General features: G+C 33.2%; 5 protein-coding genes across 7 annotated transcripts in view; 3 read left to right on the plus strand and 2 right to left on the minus strand.

Annotated features, from left to right (window-relative positions):
* The first annotated feature begins 5,400 nt into the window (after positions 1 to 5,400).
* On the plus strand, positions 5,401 to 7,971 carry LOC140048566 (spliceosome-associated protein CWC15 homolog). Its single transcript, XM_072093310.1, has 7 exons — positions 5,401 to 5,514; positions 6,096 to 6,231; positions 6,366 to 6,475; positions 6,710 to 6,801; positions 7,142 to 7,231; positions 7,366 to 7,472; positions 7,711 to 7,971. The coding sequence occupies exons 2-7, from the start codon at positions 6,101 to 6,103 to the stop codon at positions 7,835 to 7,837; spliced, it is 657 nt and encodes a 218-aa protein (XP_071949411.1). The 5' UTR covers positions 5,401 to 5,514; positions 6,096 to 6,100; the 3' UTR covers positions 7,838 to 7,971.
* Positions 7,972 to 9,413: 1,442 nt separating this feature from the next.
* Positions 9,414 to 11,774, plus strand: LOC140048565 (transcription initiation factor TFIID subunit 9-like). The gene is made up of 6 exons (XM_072093309.1): positions 9,414 to 9,577; positions 10,137 to 10,273; positions 10,530 to 10,664; positions 10,769 to 10,817; positions 10,940 to 11,041; positions 11,559 to 11,774. Exons 1-6 carry the CDS (start codon positions 9,433 to 9,435, stop codon positions 11,672 to 11,674), a joined length of 684 nt encoding a protein of 227 aa, XP_071949410.1. The 5' UTR covers positions 9,414 to 9,432; the 3' UTR covers positions 11,675 to 11,774.
* A 920-nt stretch (positions 11,775 to 12,694) lies between these two features.
* Positions 12,695 to 15,129, minus strand: LOC140048567 (thioredoxin reductase-like selenoprotein T). The gene is made up of 5 exons (XM_072093311.1): positions 14,962 to 15,129; positions 14,107 to 14,344; positions 13,479 to 13,566; positions 13,162 to 13,281; positions 12,695 to 13,069 (listed from the first exon to the last, which is right to left on the minus strand). Exons 1-4 carry the CDS (start codon positions 15,108 to 15,110, stop codon positions 13,178 to 13,180), a joined length of 579 nt encoding a protein of 192 aa, XP_071949412.1. The 5' UTR covers positions 15,111 to 15,129; the 3' UTR covers positions 12,695 to 13,069; positions 13,162 to 13,177.
* A 232-nt stretch (positions 15,130 to 15,361) lies between these two features.
* Positions 15,362 to 17,948, plus strand: LOC140050460 (rhomboid-related protein 4-like). 3 transcript variants are annotated; one of them, XM_072095663.1, is made up of 5 exons: positions 15,362 to 15,444; positions 15,839 to 16,323; positions 16,618 to 16,860; positions 17,027 to 17,212; positions 17,773 to 17,948. In XM_072095663.1, the coding sequence occupies exons 2-5, from the start codon at positions 15,855 to 15,857 to the stop codon at positions 17,946 to 17,948; spliced, it is 1,074 nt and encodes a 357-aa protein (XP_071951764.1). In that variant the 5' UTR covers positions 15,362 to 15,444; positions 15,839 to 15,854. The 3 variants fall into 3 exon arrangements, with proteins under 3 accessions (XP_071951764.1, XP_071951762.1, XP_071951763.1); XM_072095661.1 differs by having other exon boundaries at positions 15,369 to 15,582; XM_072095662.1 differs by having other exon boundaries at positions 15,375 to 15,406.
* A 170-nt stretch (positions 17,949 to 18,118) lies between these two features.
* Positions 18,119 to 22,557, minus strand: part of LOC140050461 (MAM domain-containing glycosylphosphatidylinositol anchor protein 2-like) — a 31,048-nt gene continuing 26,609 nt past the window's right edge. Inside the window, exons 2-6 of the mRNA XM_072095665.1 lie at positions 20,547 to 20,579; positions 19,752 to 19,889; positions 19,140 to 19,475; positions 18,580 to 18,684; positions 18,119 to 18,305 (exon numbers count right to left, since the gene is read on the minus strand). Of these exons, the coding sequence (XP_071951766.1) occupies positions 18,205 to 18,305; positions 18,580 to 18,684; positions 19,140 to 19,356 (423 nt within the window). The 5' untranslated portion in view covers positions 19,357 to 19,475; positions 19,752 to 19,889; positions 20,547 to 20,579 and the 3' untranslated portion in view covers positions 18,119 to 18,204. The remainder of the gene's footprint in view (positions 18,306 to 18,579; positions 18,685 to 19,139; positions 19,476 to 19,751; positions 19,890 to 20,546; positions 20,580 to 22,557) is intronic.

Here is a 22,557-nt window from a genome sequence, read left to right on the forward strand (position 1 = left end):
TGTGAGTGCAGTTACAGTAGGTTGTGTTTTGGTACGCTGCACTAAAAACACGTGGCGCTGGGTAGTAACAAAGTGCGAGGCAGCGAGGCACGCGAGGCAGGGAAGGCATGCGAGGCAAGTCAGAAATTTTTGCGAGGCATCGTTTTACCATCATCAAAAAATGCGAGGCATCATTTTATCATTTCTCAAAATTGCAAGGCAGGAAATCACCGAAATTGAAGTAGCCTAGGCCTAGGCCCGCTAGGCTAGTTTCCTTTTGCACCTGCCTTGTATTTTAACCAACTTTATCCTGAATACCACAGCTTAGAATTAGTAGGCCTACTTTAATGAAGAAAAATCACATAAAAGTAACAATAAATCCATTAAATTGGTGATTTTACAGACGTTGTTTTTCTCGCATTTCGCACACTCAATGTTCAATATTTTGGTTTCTATGGAACGCCAAAAGAGCAAAATTAATTAGAGGGCTAAAAACTCTGTAGAATCCATTTATATTTAACGCATTATTTGGTGAAAATCAAGTACAATTTCAATAGATTTTGTCACTGTCAGTAAGGAAAAATGTTACTGTTGATAATGTACACGGTTTCGTTAACCTTTTAAAGAATAAAATAGAAAAAATTCATCATAATATCCTTAGTAGGATGCCCTAGGTCTAGACTAGGTAGTTAGTGATGTTGATTTAGGATCGATTATTATTCTTTGAAAACAGAACAGTATCAGCAGTAACATATTACAGCATTTTTATTGACAAATTAACAAATATATTGAAATAAATTTTCACCAATAAATGCATGAGAAATTGACGCATTCCACTGAGTTTTAGTCCTCTATTATCGTTGCTCTTTTGGCGCTCCATAGAAACAAAAATATTGAACATTGAATAAGTGAAATTCGCGAACAGTGTGCGAGAAACACGCCTGTAAAATCATTAATTTAAGGATTTATTTGTTACTTTTTATGTGATTCTTTCATTAAAGTACTCATGAGGTATACTTCTAAGGTGTGGTATTCACACGATAAAGTTAGTTATCAAATTTGGAGTAAAAATACAAGCGAAGGAAACTAGCGCCAGGTTTATTAGTACGTACATGGACAACAATAAATAAAAATCGTTCGTAATATACCTAGCTTACTAAAACAGGAATAGTGTATCATTATTAAATATTACACCAATTATTATTATATCAAAATTGATTAAATTATTTTCTACATAGGCCTCTTATCTAGGTTAGGGCTAAGCATATTAGCTAAAGTTTAATTTTAGGCCTAGTATTACAATTGTCGGACGTAAGTCTTTTTTCACACGCGCTCCAGAATTCTGTCGCAATTTTTTTCTTTGCGGCATGTTATTGGATCGCCATATCAGTTACCTTTTATTCACCGCCAGTTATTGAACTTGTCCTGGCAATCGCTGTTCACCTTATTTGCGAGAGAGGTACACGTGTTGTTCCTAGAGAATGGAATGTCAAAAATGTCTTTGGCACGCCGCTCAGAGAGAAGTCTGTGCGTTGCTGCTGAAACCACGTGCTATAGGAGGGGAATGCCCCACAATCCTCTGAGCTAGCTGAGGGCTGAATCATTCCGCTACCTGCTAAATAGTAAAGAGGGATTTTCCATCTCTCGGGTCTACCCGATCTAGGCGCAGGGGTGTGACAAAATATTACTTTCACTCTGCTATGTTCGAGAGACATGTGAGTGAACACGCTCGAAATGCCAACAAACATTGCAGTCATTTGATGAGTGTGTCGCTATAACAATTATTGTTTATCGAAAGTTGAAGACTGTCGTTCAGATTTTGGAACCGTAGTTTGGGCACTTTTGTAAAAGTAAAATTTGACACGATATGACTTGAATAAAAAAACAATCGTTACATAAAAATAAACAACATGATGAGTGTATACACGAATCTATTTAGATACGCTTGTATCGATTGATTATTAGGCCTATAATATAGCATAATAGCACGTTAAGATATGCCTCGCACCTTTTTGAAATTGTAAACTATATGCCTCGCATGCCTCGCACTTTTGGAAATGATAAAATGATGCCTCGCACAAATATTTGGCATGCCGCGCTTGCCTCGCGTGCCTCGCTGCCTCGCACTTTGTCAACACTCCGTGGCGCTGGGTGGCGCATGCAATCTTCCAGGTGGTGTGGTGAAACTCTCCGCCTAGCCTATTTCATTTTCCCGCGTTCCTCTCTCTCTCTCTGCCCGTACCAAAGATTATATAGCGCCGCTACGCGGCGCTATATAGGTAACTGTTGCCAAGCTCCTATCTTATAACACTACGCGCCCAGTAAATCCATGGACGCCATTCGGGCGGACAGGTTATTATTGTGATTTAAATGTAAATGGTTTAAATGTTGCGGTCCGCCTCGAAGTATCTGTCGTTAACCGGGTGTCACGAAAGCTCAGACCACGAAATCTCAGACCACCTAAGACCTAAGATCACGAAAGCTAAGACCCAACACCTAAGATTACAAATACTAAGATATACTACAGCTTAAAAACAATACTTGTTTATCCATACATAATTTTAAACACAGTAGGTTTCATTTATTACCATAAATATAATTTAATACTACCGCAAAACATAGATAAACTCACATTATTTTCGCCCGTTGAGTAAATGTATATTTTTTCTTTACAACAAACAAACTTGACGGGTTGTTTGTTGGTATATATTTACTCCATTGTGTTGCTTCAGAGGATGTTTTTCTTACGCACCTGCCTTTCTTGTATTTTGACTCCAAATTTGTTGACTAACTTTATCCTCAACACCACACTTTTAAATTAGGACTTATAAGTACTTTCAGAAGGAGAAACACATAATAACAAATAAATAAATCCTTTAAATTGATGATTTTACAGATGTGTTTCTTTGTATACTGTAATGACAATGTAACTCCTCGAGCTCCCCATGCTTAATGTTTTTGTTTCTATGGAGCGCCAAAAGAGCAACAATAATAGTACAAGTATAAAAACAGAAAGAAAACGAAACAAAAAAACTTATCATGATTTTTAAATTAAAATTTATTTGCCAGTATTTATTTCTTCGTACTTGCATGATTATACTATTATCATTACAATTTTACATTGTTCCATCCACACTGTAGATGGACTCCACAGAGTTTTCAGCCCTCTATATAATTTTTGCTCTTTTGACGTTCCATAGAAACAAAAACATTGAACATGGCCCATGGGGTAGGCCTACTGTACTGTAGGCTAGTCATTTTGTGTGCGAGAAAAACGTCTGTAAAATCATCAATTTAAAAATGTATTTGTTACTTTTTATGTGATTCTTTTTCATGAAAGTGCCAATTCTAAGGTGTGGTATTCAGAATAAATGTTGGGAGTTAAAATACAAGGCAGGTGCGAAAGATAAATATTTGTAATCTTAGGTGTTGGGTCTTAGCTTTCGTGATCTTAGGTCTTAGGGGGTCTGAGCTTTCGTGGTCTGAGCTTTCGTGACACCCGTCGTTAACCATCCTTATGATTGATTCATGGAAAAGGGAAGAAATTATGTAAACAAAGTAAAATAAAAGTTTCTTTGGGATCTGGACACTTTCCGATTAATTCTGTGTGTTTACATTTATATGTTTGGTTAGACAACTTCATTCTTTAACCGAAACATTGTGGATATTGCCTTGACAACGACTTTATTCCGGTTCAAACTTGTCCGCCGGAATGGCGTCCATGGATTACAAAGGTCTCACCCAGTTACCTATCTTGCGCCGCGTAGCGGCGCTATACAATCTTTGCCCGTACTGTGTACTACGTGTGTCGCCGTTCTACGTACGCCACCACCCCACTTGGGGGCGCTCCTTGAAATAATGAAACAACGCCCTCTGTTGGTGTGAAAAATATATTTTTGTGGCTCTGTGAGGTTGTTGCAAAGAAGATAGTGTACTACCAAAAAGAATATACAGTATATCACAAGAATGAGTAATCCGCGATTTTCCCTGTAACAGTAATATTGTCCATGTGGTAAGGCGCCGCCATAAGTGTGGATGTATCTGGGATGTATACAACTTTTTGTGAAGGTTTCACTAATCAAAGGCTGGACCACCGGAGTATTTTCCGATGATAAAAATGTTATCAACTACATGCCAACATCATGTTAAATACTATTTGGATATTTAATTGTTCGTTTTATGCAATTTATTTAGTAAAAACTGCCGTATAAACAGTTTGCTTTATCAACCGGGCGCTACGATAGCGTGTTGGTGTTTACGCGTTTTCACGAAGGATAGTTTAATAATATTCATATATTTAACTTGTTTCTGGTAAAACAAATAAATGTTAATGACATTTAACATTTTGTCCTATTAATAACATGTGCTTTATACTAATTTATATCATAAAAACAATACTTAATTTACCGGGCGTAGAGTAGTACACGGCAATGGTAAAGAATAGGCCGTGCTGAGTAATATTCGTTGATTTTTGGTGTTGCTGTGTTAGGCCTTTTTTTGTGAACTAACTTAGCATGTTAGTAAATAATTGTCTGTAAAAGTGAATAAACACTAGTTTGTTAATAAATATGTATTATAAAATAGTTTACAATTGCAAAAACTATCATCATAATTCTATTTAATGTGACATGTATCATGTCTATTAAATCAAGTCTTATTTAGTATATGTATATTTATTTATTCATTTATTTGGAATTACACCTTTAGATCGGTGGCACACTTAGCACAAAGGTGCATCCTTCACAATTATAAAATATAACAATTAACAGAAAAGTTAAAAATACAGTACAGTAGATCATTACTTTACACAATGAATACAAAACAAGATATAGTAAAAGTGTATAAAATAAAATAAAATCAGCTGATAAACACAGCTTATTACGAAAAACCCCCAACTCCTCCCCCCTCCTACTTTTTTTTCAATTTACTTAATGTAGCAATGTAGATAACATAGTTATTGAGTCATGGAATTCAGTGAATCATTTCGAAATTGCCATGCTTGTTTTAGGTATCTTTTACAAAAACTATCCAAAATATTTTCACACTCTTCATCAATTAAATTATCTGAGTATCCCAAAATATATTTAAGTTTGTCATTTTCAGGAGAAGTATAAAAAGTATCAAACATATCTTTGCTGCCATTTCTATACATATCCACATATAAATTAAATAATTCCTGATTACGTATATTATTTAAAGCTGGACAATTAAGGATGAAATGATGGATGTCTTCGTCCGAATTTGTACCGCACAATTTACATTTTTTATTATTATCAATATTCCAATTTGCAGTTCTATCATTCAAAGGTAGAGTATTTGAACGAGCTTTAAATTTACATCCGCCCTTATGAGGGCGGGCATCACTCACTGTTACAAATTTCTCATGCAAAAATCGCGGAATACTCATTCTTCTTGTGATATATTATATTCTTTGGTTCTACACACTATCTTTGGTTGTTGTAAGGGTAGAGAGTTTGCGTGTGTTGTTCGGTCACTTTTATTTTCCAATAAAATTCATGTTTCTGTAACAAACTGGTAACGTAGTTTGCTTGTACTATATCTGTATATGCCTATATGTGTTATTTTAGCTAATATTTATGTTTACATTGCCAAATAATATAAATAAGGCGGGCTAGGCTGGCCTTCTTTTTTAGGCCTCACTCCCCTCATCATCATATTAACAACTGCGTCGCGATCGAGTGCGAAAAGAACGGGGCCGGGTATGCCTAGGTTTATGCCTAGCTAGGCTAGTTTTTTAGAATTAGGTAATTGTGATGGGTCTCTCCCATTTCACAATCCGTCGGTGCTAGTTAGACAGCCTTGATGAACCTAGACATTTTGCCAATCCTACATACAATTTGTTATTAAAATATTAGATTAAAATAAAATATTTGATTTATTTAATTAGTATTTCAATAATGCCGTAAACCAAACCATCATCATACCGATGACATACAAAAAACATATGGTAGCACCAGGGACCAGATAGCCCTGAAATATCCTCAATATTTAGGCCTACATCTATGTATGTTTGCTTATCACAACAATGCCAGGACTCTGAGTGATGGAAATTTTGAAAAAGTATTGAGCTCGAAATAATTTTTTGTATTTTCTAGACAAAATGACAACAGCAGCAAGACCGACCTTTGACACAGCACGGGGTGGTCGAAATAAAGGTGAAGGAGACTTAAGTGCCCTATCTAAACAGTATTCCAGCAGGGATTTACCAGCACACACTAAATTAAAATACAGGTACATTGTTATTTTTAATATGTTGGATCAACTGCCATTTTTATAGGGTTATTCCATTATAAAAGTAGAGTGTTTTGATGACAATTAAGTTGTCTTTTGCTGAATTATTACCAAAACTTATGTTTCTTTGACAGACAACAAGGACAAGATACACATGATGAAGTTCGCAACCGTGACTTCAGACGAGAGTTGGAGGAACGTGAACGAGCTTCTGTGCGTGAAAAACGTGGTGATAAAAATAGAGGTGTGCTTTTTAGTGTTTTTAGTCTTTGTACTTGTTTGTTTTTAATATTCTGTGTTAAAACTGAAACAGAAAATGTTTAATAAAGCTGATTTTTATATAAATTAGACAATCAAAGATAAAATGAATATAAAATAAATTATAAAGAGAAAGGATAATACTTCTTAAAATAAAATATGTTTGATGATAAATAATTAAAAAATTAAAATAAATGTATTATTTTCTGATAACACACAGATCAGTCATCCAGCACAAAGCGCCCACGATTAGAACAAATTCCGGCAGCCAATCTTGATGCAGATGACCCAGAGGATGACTCAGATAGTGCTGTAAGTTGGTAGCTTAATACTCTCCATTCAAATACTAAAATAAAACTATTTAAACACATAGCTTACAATTCCCCATTCAAATATAAAATGTGTCTATTGGCACTCAATTCAAAATTCAATTCAAAATAACATTTATTTATTTCCTTTTAAGATTTAAACAATAATCAAATAAATAAGAAATAAATTTGCATTACCACGGTTGGCCTTCCAATTTTGATTGACTTGTGCCTAGTTCTGTAAATGCCGATAAACAGCTAAAATAGACTCTAAATATGCAATGTAATTTCTATGCGTTTATATTACTTATTTTTAGTACTTACCTATTTATGTTTTCTAATAGGATTCAGATAGTGATGATGATGATACAGCCCAATTATTAGCTGAGTTGAACAAGATTAAAAAAGAAAGGGCCAAGGAACAGATGCAAAAGGTAATTGGTTGATTCAAATGTGTTGTGTGAACAGGAATAATTAATATCTTCGTCTAGCATTGTTGTATCTATTTGGCTGTTAAAGTTTTCTCATAAATCTTTAAATTCAACACCTTCATTGTTTATTTTTTCAGGAACTTGAAAGAAAAATAGAGGAAGAAAGAATAAGAACTGAAAATATAATAAGTGGAAATCCGCTAATAAATTCACAAAAAGTCAGTGATTTTAAAGTTAAAAGAAGGTTTGTAAAATGAGTTATTACTGCTGTTAAGAGCTTAATTACAAAATGCTTCAATATATGTATATATAGGGCCTCTTCAAGTCAGCTATACTGCTGTAATACAGTACCCTTGTGAACCAAAGTTGAATAAATAAACCCCCTCAATCCTCATTGGTTGAAGCAGAGTGCCTTTCTCAAGAGCCAACAACGAACTAGCCTAGGCTAGCATATTAGTCAATATTATCTCTTGATTTTATAGGTGGGATGATGATGTAGTTTTCAAGAACTGTGCAAGAGGAGAAGATGACAAAATGGAGAAAAAATTTATTAATGATACAATCCGATCAGAATTTCATCAAAAGTTTTTAACAAAATACATCAAGTAGCAGTGTACTGATCATCTCTTGGACAATAATACTGTACTTTGTTAGATAAATCATGAATAATACCACCAAACTTGCGAGTTAGGATGACTATAACGAGGCATTTAATAAAAAGGCAAATTGCCTTAAAATTTAAATGTGACATGTTTCGAGAAACTATTCTCATCATCAATAATTCCTGGTCTAGCTTTAACAATGACATTTCAACTCTTAAATCCATTTTAAGTAAAAACTGTTTTCCACTCAGTATAATTAATGACAATATTTACAGATATCTATATTTTTTCTCCTTGCAATGTTGCGTCAGTTGAGTCGATTATTGAACAAAACAAGGTTCTTTATTTTAAATTACCTTACTTACAGTTTGCCAAATGCGCACAACAAAGAATCGACAAAATTACACATAAATATTGCAAAGGTATTAATATTAAATTAGCTTTCAAATCATTCAAAATTTCAAACTTGTTTAGTCTTAAGGACCCTGTCCCTGATGTGTTCCGCTCTCGTGTTGTATATAAATTTAAATGTATGGGATGCAATTCCATGTATATTGGTGAAACCAATAGACGGTTATCAATGCGGGTGCGTGAACATTTCAGGGACAAGGCTTCTCGCATTTTTCAACATCTGTAGGATTCGGAACGGTGTAAGGCCCTCGCTAATGCGGGTTGCTTCACCGTTCTGGATTCTGCAGATTCCGCTTTCAAACTTAAGGTCAAGGAAGCCCTCCACATCTCATGGAGTAAACCTTCCTTGAACAAACAAATCTATAACTTAGGCGTCACACTTGCCGTATGATTGGTTGTTGCCTACATTCCTTGTTTTATTATGCTAATTACTTACTTATTTACATACAATATGTCCTATTGGTATATAAGCACTCTAGGCGTTGTTTACTGTTCTGATGATGAGAATAGTTTCTCGAAACATGTCACATTTACATTTTAAGGCAATTTGCCTTTTTATTAAATGCCTCGTTATAGTCATCCTAATACTGTACTTAGTATGTTCTACTTGATAGAAATTACTATTATCATATTCTTTTTACAAAGGTGGTCATAATATATCGTGTTTCTTTTGACCATTCAGAGCTCACTAGGAGGATCTAAACTACGAGACCAAGTCTAAAGTACTCTATGATACTGGTTTTTACATGGGGATATTGAAACTCATTTGGATACAGTCTGTGTGTCTAATTCTAGTCTTTGTTTATTTTGATGAAAAAAGAACAAAAAATACAATTATACTTGCTATGGTATGTAATTTATTTTTCCCCTTAAAAATTGAATATATACAGTAGTTGGTTCTGTTAATGTGGTTTTGCGAATAAAATTCTTAATTTATGTATGTTTTGGTTGATTTAGCCTGTTATATTATGTAAAAGATGCACCTATTTTGTACCAAATAAAGGCTAATAGTACTTTGTCTTAATGTTCTCTTTTTTTTTTTATATTTTTAGTATTAATTAATGTCATTAACAAACACACAAATGGCATTTACAGTATTCACACAAAGGTACATTTTAATGTTAACATTATTGTACATTGCTATGCGACATTGGCGTTCCATACTTCAATATACTGTGTATTGAAATCAAAATGGCGGCTCCAATAACAGTTGGTGGTGGCGGGGGAAATAATCGTACCCCAAAGGACGCTCAAACCATGGTAGCAATTCTAAAAGACATGGGAGTGACTGAATATGAACCTCGTGTTATTAATCAGATGTTGGAATTCACATATCGTAGGTTCTTTTTGTCATTAATTCCCCATTCATATAGCTAGGCCTCTACTGGTGTGGGAACAGTGTTTTGTACTATTGAGCTCCACCGGGGAAATAAGTTCCGGAGCGTTCAGTCTGACCTGTCGTATAGATAGGCATAGTAGACGTAGGCCTGGGTAATAATCTACATAACTAGATAATAATCTTGTTACAAATGGATTGTAGAACTTTCTTCTTTACATCATTAAAACATTATTGTTCTTTAAAAAATGATAAATTTTAATTTATTAATATATTATTAAATTATGATTTTAAAAAATGTAATATTGTAATGTAATATGTTGATCACGAATGTAAATATTATGTGGGTATTGTTTTACTTGTGTTTTTCTGCTAAGAAAACAATTAATATCATTGTACTGTTAAATGTTTATATATGAATCATGAATGACTTAATCAATCAAACCTGAATCTACAGTAGTACAATATTAAATTATTTTTAAAAAAGATAGAGGGCAGTCGTCTATTTAAAAAATAAAAAAAAGATGAATAAATTTAAGTTGATTGTGTTCCTTCTCAGGCTATGTAACAGATATTCTTGATGATGCCCAAATATTTGGTAATCATGCTGGGAAAAAAGTAATAGATGGAGAAGATGTACAATTAGCAGTACAGACACGTATGGATCACTCCTTCACTTGTCCCCCTCCCAGAGAGGTAAGCTATAATGGTGTTGGCACTATGAATGTCTTGAATAAAAGAATCAACAACAATCTAACTCAATATCCTAGTTTTTTTCAAGTTTCATAACATTTACATACTCTGATGTAAAAGATAATAACAAACAAAGCAACAACAAAATGATATGTCTTTGAGTCTCTCTATTGTACAATAAATAACATGTTTCTATTTATGTTTTTTTGCAAGATTGACAATAAATTATATATATTTATTTTGTTGTGTTGACTTGCAGCTACTACTAGAAGTTGCTAGGGTAAAGAACAACACTGCCCTTCCTGCTATTAAGCCGCATAATGGGCCGAATCTGCCTCCGGATCGATATTGCTTTTCATCTACAAACTATAGACTTAGGTCCAACAGTAGAAAAGTAAGTCCAAAGTTGTTCTATTCTGTTAAATGTATGTATATTTTACTACTAAAGACAATGTGGAATTACTGTACATAAATGTTGATTTTAATTTCTATTTTCAGACATCTGGTATGGTACTCCCATCACGGTTAAGTCTAAGTTCATCATCAGGTGAGTGCTTTGATTCAAATATCATGTTTACTCGCCACGCCTTTGTGCACTCAAAAAAGAAACTGTTTGTAACATGTTATTCTGAATCAAAGGATTTATATGTGTTGATTTTTATCTTTCAGGAAAGGGCACTACTATTACCTTAACATCTAAATCAAGCGGCAGCAAAAGTGTAGCACCACATGCTAATGTCCTCACAACACAAAGCAGTAATGCACCCAAAGGTATCTTTATATCCGTCATATAATATTGTGTGAACAAATGACTAAGAAGTAATGAATGCAATTACCACAGCATATGTGATACTGTTACAACTCCTCAAACAATGAATTATTTCCTTTTTGTTTTGCTATTTGTATTGTAATTTGTAATGTGTTCTCCATTTCTGGAGGCATTTTGAATGCATTGAAAGCAAACATTTTTTGATAAGGAGAGTATTCTGCTTATTCTATGGCTGTGTGTACAGTATACTACCCACTTCTTAAGCTCTGTCACTATCAAACTTTATGTGACAAAAACATGTGATGTGCCCATATATGGACAAGATGATATATCACTACCATATTTGGGCAAACTAGTTTGATAGTGTTGACAGAGCTTTACACTTTTGTTTGTATTAGCATATTTTCACAGATCAGGACATACAGTTGCTACTAAAACTGATTTATAGGATTATTTAACCATAACATTATTGTACAAACTGTAACCAGTCTAATTAAAATGATTTTGGTTTGTTTACAGCAATTCCTCATATTCAACTGCAGTCAATCAAAACGGAGAAAAGGGATACAGCTTCACCGCAGCTCAACATAATAACTATCAATCCAAGTATAAAACGCAAATTTGATGAAGATTGAAAAAGTGATTGAAAACATATTTTAATGTTTGTCATTAGGTTTATATTGGCTAGAGGACATACTCATCCTCTAGTCAATCTATATAATCTCATTAATTTTATAACAAATACAGTATAACTTAAGTTGTAGCCTCTATGTGTGTGAAATACTGTAATAAATATGGTATTTGTTACCATTATATAACATATTACTAGTCTTACTTATAAGAGAGAAACCTTTTGTATAATATTTTGAACTTTATTTGGAATGTGAATATTAACAAATACTGTATTATAATTCTTATCAGATTTGTTGTATTACGAGCACATGGTTGATTGATAACCATAATCATATCACTACCATATTTGGGCACATCACATTTTTTGTTTTATAGTGTAGACAGAGCTTTAGAAATTAATACCAACATTACAAAGGCACAACCAACAATATACACCATCTATAATATAAACCTTAAAATATTTATTCATTATTTCAACAATGAGGAAAAAAATACTGTTCAATAACATTACCTAAATAATTGCAACAATCTGTTGAAAACATTATGTAGAACATAATATAGAGAGAACATCGTAATTTTCCAACATACAAACATTTCAAAAAACAAGAATTTATTACAATCATTATTGGTAAATATCAAATCCTCTTTTATCAAATTATAACACCATTAAATTTACAATATCATACTATTGCAAATAAATGCTAGGGCAATTATACAGCATGTTTTATTTTCAAATCAAATTGTTTTAATGTGAAAATTATGACATTTAAAGATATTTAATAAATAGAAGAAGTGTACCTGCCAATTTAAATAGAGCTTTTAAACTGAGCATTATTCACACAAGTACAACATCCCTAGATAGAAGAAGTGTACCTGCCAATTTAAATAGAGCTTTTAAACTGAGCATTATTCACACAAGTACAACTTCCCTAGATAGAAGAAGTGTACCTGCCAATTTAAATAGAGCTTTTAAACTGAGCATTATTCACACAAGTACAACTTCCCTAGATAGAAGAAGTGTACCTGCCAATTTAAATAGAGCTTTTAAACTGAGCATTATTCACACAAGTACAACATCCCTAGATAGAAGAAGTGTACCTGCCAATTTAAATAGAGCTTTTAAACTGAGCATTATTCACACAAGTACAACATCCCTAGATAGAAGAAGTGTACCTGCCAATTTAAATAGAGCTTTTAAACTGAGCATTATTCACACAAGTACAACTTCCCTAGCATACTTTCTACACTTAATCTACTCAATTAGGTCTTTAAGAAACAAGTTGAGAATACATCCAGCCAATGCAGCCAGTTTCACTGGTTTAAGTATCAGCTATCATCAGGTCAAAGGTCATTTAAAGACTTAATCAAGTACGATTGAAGGCAGGACACATCTGGAACTAAACAAAATGATTGTTTTTATTATAGAAACATTGATAAATATAGAGTAATATTTTTTTATGTATTTACCAATGACAACTTCCAAACTTACCAAACATGTTATCATTTTATTCCTTAAAATTAAGATTCATAATATTGTTATCCAGGATGTTGACCAACTCGCCATATTTTGGGATTCTGCCAGATTGCATTTTGGACCAGATAGGGATATCTGAAATGGTAAGTTAATGAAAATTGTAAAGAGACAAAAATAATGCAAATGTAATAACTTAAAATATAAAACAAAAACAATTTAACCCTGAGACATTCTGAGCCTTACTGCACTTCAATTTTGTAAACGCATCATGTACTGCAAATCTACCTTTAAATACTAAAGTCCTGTTCAATTGAAAGTTTGGAAATTCTTACCATTTAGAGAAATTTCAAAGGCTCCAGTAGACAACAACTGAGTTTCTACAGCATTGGAAATGAAGAAGATCATCAAGCATGCATACACCTACAGTTCAACAAAAACATCATTTATTTCATGTGATACGGTATTCTACCCCAAGTCTCTTTTAGTTTGAACAGTCCAAGGTTGTATAGGACGAATCCCCTTTTGGAACAAATTAATACTGATCTCTTCTTCTACACAGATCATACAACATTTAAACACATAAGGAAGATAAAACAAACTAATGTAATTAAAAAGAACAATTATATTTTAATTATAGTGTAGTATTCAATTCAATTCCACGTAAACATTTATTTTCTTTCTTTCAATCAATAATAAAACAATAATGAATAAGGTATTAAAAAATTAAGTACGAGTTTCAAATAATACATTTCATGAATATAATATATAAACACGACAGGCAAAGAACATTAGTTCTAAACCGCCCAGTAATATACTGAAATTTTAATTAATTAATTTGAAACGATAAAGATGAGGAAATATAATATAAATATATAGCTTATATAGACTATTTTCAGTTATACATAATATACAGTACAGTATTCATTTACAAAAATCAGAGACAACAACTTTAAAACTAACCTTATTTTCAGTAGCCCAGTTCCAGATGGCAGGAGTGTTCATTCCAGCGGATTCAAATGGATTACTACCAAACACCAGCATACCCATAATCACTAGCTTGGCCATTGACAGAAAGGATGCAAGGTTTTGCCTAAGAGGAGTTGGGGGGAAGTTGGTCCCTTCTATGCTCAACTCTGGGTAACGTTGAGACAAGTGGAACCGGTAATCCTCGAAGGCTTTTCTGTACCCTCATGATATGCTGAAAAGAATTCAAATTAATATTCACATAAAATACTGTAGTTATAAATAATTTAGAAATTTATTCATATACATAGATAAATCATTTAAAAAAACTACTTTATTAAATTACAGCTACATAGATTTATTAGTAAAAATGCACTAGGCCTAGCTAGGCTCCTCCTCTACCCTCCTGCTATAACAACAATATAAAAATCATGCATGCTGCAGTTTTTGTTTTTCTTTATATTTATTATTTTATATATAAAAACATCATTAAACATCAGATCATATCATTTGACATTATTAATTAATTACTGTATTTATTTGAAAATAAATATAGGCCTAGCCTAGCTAGGGCTTGGCCTAGGTTTAGGCCGGCCTAGCCTAGGATTATATTTTATTATCCAGGTCTAGGCTATTCATTCTAGTACCTGTATAATCATTTCATTGAAGAAAAAAAAAGAATACAAAATGTCTGCCTTGGCTTCATTGCCTAGGCTAGATGTTACGTAACATGCCAGCAAAGCTAGCTGGAATGTTCGCTTAGCCCAACTCGCTAGACAGTATTAAATATACGATACTGGCATATAGAGTGTACGACCAGTAGGCCTAGCTTTTCAAACAATTTTTACTTACCAGTACAATACTTTCAGTGTCGGGCCTGACAAATGAGAAAATTTAGGAATCTGTCTTTCTTCTATTTTTGCGTCTGTTTGACTTATTTCTCGGTAAGTGAGAAAACAAATAAGAAATAAAACAGCCGCTGAAATTATCCGAGTCGCCATTTTGTCGCGACGACGACTACTCAGCAATTTTTTTTATCGTTCTTTTAAATTCATCATTAAATTGTTTGATCAAATTAAAAAATATAAGCGTACAGGCCCATTTCAAGTCTATAGGCCAACTAAAAAAATGTAAACACAATAAAATAAATATTCTAATACATAATACATTTTTTTAGTAATTCAAATCAACTTAAATTAAATCTTAATAATACATTTTGTAAGTGTCGACTGCTTTTTTTATGATCAAAACAAAAACAATACTGTGCTGCTTAAAATGAATTTTCATAAAACGACGTGTAACTAATCTTAATATAGCATTAAATAGTTCTAGAAGGTATATTTTGTCGTGTTAGGTGGTTTAATTAGCTTCTAATATCATTTTATGTATTCAAACTATAATCAGCACCAAAAAAGTCACCAGAAAATTTTGCAATTTAGCAATTGCCAAATTGTGTCTAGCTAGACTAGAAAGGTAAATATTTTTATTTATTCCCCACTTGGTAAAGGAGACCATGGATAATATTCACACTGTAGCAACTCCTCTGTCTGAAGTAAATTTGATTTGTAGTCATTTGTAGTGTAGTATTACTATAATTAATATACATTTTAAAATCCAAATATAACAACACACTAAATTTATTTGTATTATAATAAATCAGGGAGGTATTGTAAATACAGACATGTTATTCTCATAACTTTTTAATTACTGTATTAATTGCTTTTCACAGCTTGTATTTATAAAAGATGATGCGGCCGAGAAGAAGACGACAAGGAGGTTTTGGGCTTGTTCTTCTGTTTATGCAATTGGCTCGTTTTGGCTTCAATCATATTCCTCCTACCACGCTGATAACAATTGGTTTAAACATTGCTGTGTATCTCAAAGTCCTCAATGGATTCTTATACAGTATTATTGGCAAACCATCAATTCAGAGGGTATGTGTGAGCGCAGTTAGTGTCTGGTATCGGAGTGATTGGTCAAGGCTCTTCCTTGCGGCATGGTTCCATCTTGATGACTGGCATTTGTACTACAACATGGTGTCGTTTTTATGGAAAGGACGGTCACTTGAGCATCGTTTTGGATCCTACTACTTTGCGTACTTGATAGCTGCTTTTTCTGTAATTACTAATATCGTAATGGTTGCAGTTAATTTCATTGCTGCTGAGCTACTGGATGACGATTCCTACATTCTCAGCTGTGCAGCTGGGTTTTCAGGTAATTTAGTAAAAAAACCACTCTGGGTCGGTCTTTGTATACTCACAAAAAAAGGGGATAACAGAGCCAATCAGGAGTTGGCCATCATGATTCAAGGTGGTCTAGAGTAAAAAATGTACAATCACCACAAAAAATTGAATCATTTATTTCTTTATCAGTGAGATTTCAGACAACATGCACATTTGTAAGTTTCCTTCTTGCTGCAGCTAAAGAAATAATGTGACATCTGAGGGGATTATATTACTGTATATTTATAAAATTGAAAAACTCTTTCAACTATAATTTTTTTTACAGGTGTCCTATTTGCCTTGAAAGTGGTCACCACTCATTTTATGCCAAATTACAGGCAAAGCATTATGGGAATTATTAGTGTCCCATCGCAGTGGGCATGCTGGGTAGAGCTGGTCCTTATACAGATACTAGTACCACGTGCTTCATTCACAGGCCACCTTGCTGGTATCTTAGTTGGACTTGCGTACACTAAAGGCCCTTTAAAGAGAATCATGGATTCTCTAGCTGGAATTGTCACAAATTTTGGTAATTTTTCATTGATATTTGTAAGTCTCTTTTTACTGTAAAGGTTGTTTTTAGTTTTAAACTCCTAGATAGCTGCTGAAGAAAGGGTATGTCAGGAAGGTGAAATATATAATATTAACTTCTTTTGTAGTTAAACTTAAACTCAATGGTGAACAATACATTTCAGGTGACTCAGCACAGAGAAATTATAGACGTTCTACTGCAGGAAGGCATCAAAATACAAATAGAGGGCAGACTACAGGCTTTCGGGCTCAGGCGTCTGGGGGTCATGGGTTCCAACGAGATACATATACAGGAGGTATGAGTGAAGAAGAACAAATAGCAGCTGCTATGAGGAATAGCCAACACTCAGGTGTGTTTACTTGCTTGATTTAGTTAATTCTCAGAAAAAAAGGTGTTATTCCATTGGTGGTATTCCTAGGAATAGGGGCCAAGCTTATAGCTCCTCAGTGAATTCAATTTATTTTTATTTTTTACTAAATGCGATGTGAAATATGGTAGGCTCTACTGGTCAGGATTGTTATTGATAGTTTGGAAAGCAATATGTTTTAATGATCAATAAACTAATAAATTAATATTAATCAATCTATTCAGCATCACCATCATAAATATCATCACCATATCAGCACTGTATAAATCTCTTTATCATCATTAAATTATTATCAACATGATCATCTTCATTATGTATTTCAACCAAATAACCTAATGACATTTACAATATTAAACTATTACAATATAAAGCTCTGTCTACACTATCCAACAAAAAAATGCGATGTGCCCATATATAGACATTATGATGTCATATCAATACCATATTTGGGCACATGACTTTTTTTGTCAAACTAGTTTTGACCCAAATTCCCAGTCCCAATTGAGAACTATTTTAAAGTTAAAATCCTTTTTTTTTTACAGTGCCTGGTAACAACAGTGAGTCATATCCATCAGCACCCCCTGCAGAAGATGTTAACAATCATCAAAATGTAAGATCACCGACTTTGCCACCATACCCTTATGGACACGCCTCCAGTGAAGGAATAAGTAACGAAGAACTAAGAAGACGACGATTAGAAAGACTAAATCAAAGATGATTGTAGGATGTGGTATATTCTAAAAGAATTATGCAAATCCTGTACTGTACTGTCCTGTCCTCTAATGTGCATTTTATGTATATTAATTATGTAAATATTTAATTTACATAATATAATGTGCATTCTATGTATCTTATATGTAAATATTTAATTTGCATAATAATGTAAAAAACTGTAACATTTTTATCTGTGGAACATTAGTGCTACGTAAGAAACAGAAATAAAAAATTGAAATAAAATCAGAAAACGTTTGTCTCTAGTGCAATACGGTAGACTCTCGGCCTGTTGTTGGCTTATTACCAAACTGTTTTGGTCGACACATTTTGACTCGAAGTACAGGAACATCATTTTGAAATACTAAAATATGTTTAAAAACAAGAAAATTAGTCACACATATAAATGCTATTAATTAACTAACTGCGAGTAACCATAGATATTAGTTTGAAAAGTGGTAGGAAAATATTTTTGTGAATTGAGGAAACCGTATACTGTATTCTCTAAGAGAAAATAGTTGTGTCGACAGATTTTCATTTTGCACCATGATAATTCACGGCTCTTTTGTGTCCAAAATCTACTAAATTCTCGTCCCTACAATGCTGGTTTGATATGTTTTTAAAAACGTTAGAACTACCTTTGATATTTTGAGCAAGATTAGTTTCTTCAACGGGTTCTTTTTCAAAACTAGCGGTCGCTGTGTCTGTTTCTTTTTCAAAACTAGCGGTCGCTGTTTCTGTTTCTAGAATTAAAATTAAAAATGAATGAATCTTAAAAAATGATTGAACAAAATAATGTAAACGTTACACAAGCGTTATATGTTTCGATCATGGGGGCCAACAATGAATGACTGTTTAATTTGTGTAATGCATTCGGTTTAAATAGTCTACAACATGCACACATATGTAATAATTATAAGAAATGCGCATTACAGTAATTGTGTTATCAATATAAACATAGGTGAAATGGATCTCTGTATAGTATTCATAACATTTTTCTTTTGGATGATCCAAAAATGTTATGAATATGGACATAGATAAATGTTCAAAATAAAAATGATATACCTGTATCATCGTCGGACCATGAGGACGAATCATCACTCTCAGTGTCCAACTGACCGATAGAACCTAAGCGTTAAATACTGTAGAAGAACTTTAAATTACTGTATTAATCAGGCATAACAACATAGTTACTTACCACCAAGGTAAATATCATCAATTGCAATATCCCCAGTATATGAACGTCCTCCAATGCCTTCGAATACGATGTAGTTGTCGCCATAACCATTGTGTGCGAACTGTACTGTACCAGCATGCCACACATTTCCTTGGGTGCCATTTCTTGACCATAACAATTCATCACCTAATTTTGATGTTCTGTAAACGTTGAGTGTTCCAATAGTAGAGCCATACATGTGATAGTAAAATGATAACGTTAAACTTTGTTGTTCTGGTATCTCTGGACTTCTAAGGCGAGCTGAATTTCCATTACTACTTGTGGCGTATGATGTTTCAATATAAACATAATAATCAGCTTTGTGTGTGGAAGTAAACAAGAAAAACAACAAATACACTACGTTATTCTAATATCAAGGAGTTATTTTTGCCGAAAATGTTAATAAAAGGAGAACAAAAACAGATTAAAACAAAACAAAAACCTAAGGGGTGTTTTTAAAGTGCGAAGTTAATGGGTTGAACAACCCCTCTAAGCAATATATTTGGACTTTCTAAAACTTGACACTTGGTACTTCGTAAGTAACTGAACTTATTGTTTAGCATGCAACCCTTACAATATTTCTTGTAAACTTACATTTATAACCTGAATGTCCGTCTGTTGGTCCAGTTCCATGTGATGACGTAGAACCGTTATTGCGTGTCCAATCAAAATCATCGCCAGATTCTTGAGTCCAACCATCAAAGCCAGACTGAAAATCTGTATCTGTGTCAACTACGAAAAAAAAGAAACTGAGATATATGTAGGTACTGCTTACGGAAGATGTTACCTTGATTAGATGCTAGAAAAGATTTTAAACTTTTTCTTGAAACAAGCTATTAATCTTTTTGAAAAGAAGCTAGAATCCTAGACAATACTTTTGTCTAGGTTTTAACTCTGAGTACTTTCTCTGGTTTTTAACCTACGTGGACCCTCACACAAAATGCTCCTTCATAAACGTTGGTCAGTCTGAACATATTTTCTGTTCTGTACCTTTGTGAAGACTCTTACAAAAAGTCTTTACAGTAAAGATGAATATCAAAATTATTAATATTATTAATATTTGCATTAGGTCTATTAGTAAAATATACCGATAATGAAATATGTCTACTATTCGATAATAATCAACAAAAACATATCAAGAAAATAACATCGAGAAAATGAAAGATATTTCTCTATCATTAAAACAGCTAAACATACTATAGTGTCGTCAGCAACGTCTTTAGTGACACAATCACGAGAGACAAGGTATCGGCTACTTTTTTAATATCTTCTTAAAGACCTAGTGTCACTCTATAAGTGTAGGTTAAAGTTAATGTAGGAAAATGTTTTACAAAATTCTTGGATTAGCCCTATATTATAGCCGTCTGCATTAAATCAAATTCAACTTACTTGTTGACGTGGTAGGCCATCCAGTAACCGTATCTGTAATGAACAGATTAATTGTTTAGAGTTACAAACAAATTAGAAATACTGATTTGGGAAATTAGGATTTGAATTAAAGGAAATTATTTTAAAATAATTTAGCAACTTCAATGCTATATTTAAATAAATTCCAGTTACAGATTTGTTATTATTCTCTATATATAGAAAAGATATAGGCCCCTACCGTTTAATAAAGTCGTCAACAGTTATTTTAGTGTATTTTGGTAATAATAATCATTGATGCTCTTTTATAGTCAAGTGGACGCGACTCTATAGTTCACTATGTTGGTTGGTCGGTCTGTCGGTCGGTCTGTCGGTCGGTCCGGTATCACTATGCGTTTTAGCACGCGACTTATGGCTGTTGGCCTTGTTATTGTCCCTTGACAATTTTTTTTTAAATTATGCCATTTTAATGTCACATTAATAGTTATTCATTTTGACCAAAAATTGGATATAAATGTATATAATAAATAATAATAATATAAATGTAAATAATGTATTTACCTGAAGAAACTGTAATTTTAAGCAAAAGCCAGCCAATGGGTTTTTGGTTGAATTTATTTTGTCATATTAGTGAAAACATTTTTTTGTTCATTTTCTTTTTCTACGAAAGTCATTAACTATATTAAAACTACAAAATAACCTATCCAAAGTCTGATTTCATTTATCTTCATTGTTCGTGTTTGTTCATCTTTCTAAAACGTTTACCGTCTTGACGCTTTCCACAGAAATGTTTTAGGTAATATTTTATAACTCTATACATACATAGATATGAAAGAAATTATTATTAACTTCAACTAAATATAATTTTCAGCGTTCTTGAATAAATTGAAAATGTTAAATTAATCTGTATAGGCCTATATGGTGCGGTAGTAAAATCTGTAAACTTATGGCCTACCAAACGTGCCTCTTACCGAAAAAGAAAATTCTCCAAAACATTCCTACCACTAGTACCGCCAGAGTAGTCGTGTAAAGCAGCATGCTGTTATCGTATCTATAACTGGTCTACAACTGTACACATAATTGTCAACAATATCTATCATTAGGATTTTTACGTAATCTTCGTAAGATTATTTAAAACACGTTTCATTAAACTATAACAACCTCTAATCGAAAATATATTATACATTTTTTTGTTTATGGGCTGCACTACGAATACATGAAGTGATATATGCAATAAATGTTATTGAGTTTTATTAGTTTTTATGTTTTTATTCTGTCGTTTATTATATACCAATTTACAGTAGTTATTGCATATTACTCCCTTGTATACTGTAAAGAGGTTAATGGATGGGATGATGGTGATGGTCCGGATGGTGAAAACATGCTATATTGCATATTACTCCCTTGTATACTGTAAAGGGGTTAATGGATGGGATGATGATAGTGATGGTCCGGATGGTGAAAACATGCTATATTGCATATTACTCCCTTGTATACTGTAAAGGGGTTAATGGATGGGATGATGGTGATGGTCCGGATGGTGAAAACATGCTATATTGCATATTACTCCCTTGTATACTGTAAAGGGGTTAATGGATGGGATGATGGTGATGGTCCGGATGGTGAAAACATGCTATATTGCATATTACTCCCTTGTATACTGTAAAGAGGTTAATGGATGGGATGATGATGGTGATGGTCCGGATGGTGAAAACATGCTATATTGCATATTACTCCCTTGTATACTGTAAAGAGGTTAATGGATGGGATGATGATAGTGATGGTCCGGATGGTGAAAACATGCTATATTGCATATTACTCCCTTGTATACTGTAAAGAGGTTAATGGATGGGATGATGGTGATGGTCCGGATGGTGAAAACATGCTATATTGCATATTATATAACACCTATATAAATTCCTGTCATTTGATTGGACGAATGTGGGTCACATGGCGTGCAATAGTACGCACTATTCAACGATCGTTAAATAGTACTTTTTGAAACATTTTTGTGTACGAAAAAAAAACGTCTAGA

The sequence above is a fragment of the Antedon mediterranea genome, chromosome 5 (genome assembly GCF_964355755.1).
Source record: "Antedon mediterranea chromosome 5, ecAntMedi1.1, whole genome shotgun sequence".
Classification (NCBI taxonomy): Eukaryota; Metazoa; Echinodermata; class Crinoidea; order Comatulida; family Antedonidae; genus Antedon; species Antedon mediterranea.

Bases quoted from the DNA above. Each gene is read 5' to 3' on its own strand.
- LOC140050460 (XM_072095663.1), top strand. From the start codon at position 15,855: ATGATGCGGCCGAGAAGAAGACGACAAGGAGGTTTTGGGCTTGTTCTT. The intron at 16,324-16,617 runs GTAATTTAGTAA...TTTTTTTTACAG, and splicing joins CTGTGCAGCTGGGTTTTCAG to GTGTCCTATTTGCCTTGAAA. The intron at 16,861-17,026 runs GTAATTTTTCAT...AATACATTTCAG, and splicing joins TGGAATTGTCACAAATTTTG to GTGACTCAGCACAGAGAAAT.
- LOC140048565 (XM_072093309.1), top strand. From the start codon at position 9,433: ATGGCGGCTCCAATAACAGTTGGTGGTGGCGGGGGAAATAATCGTACC. The intron at 10,274-10,529 runs GTAAGCTATAAT...GTTGACTTGCAG, and splicing joins CTTGTCCCCCTCCCAGAGAG to CTACTACTAGAAGTTGCTAG. The intron at 10,818-10,939 runs GTGAGTGCTTTG...TTTATCTTTCAG, and splicing joins AAGTCTAAGTTCATCATCAG to GAAAGGGCACTACTATTACC.
- LOC140048566 (XM_072093310.1), top strand. From the start codon at position 6,101: ATGACAACAGCAGCAAGACCGACCTTTGACACAGCACGGGGTGGTCGA. The intron at 6,232-6,365 runs GTACATTGTTAT...TTTCTTTGACAG, and splicing joins CACACTAAATTAAAATACAG to ACAACAAGGACAAGATACAC. The intron at 6,476-6,709 runs GTGTGCTTTTTA...GATAACACACAG, and splicing joins ACGTGGTGATAAAAATAGAG to ATCAGTCATCCAGCACAAAG.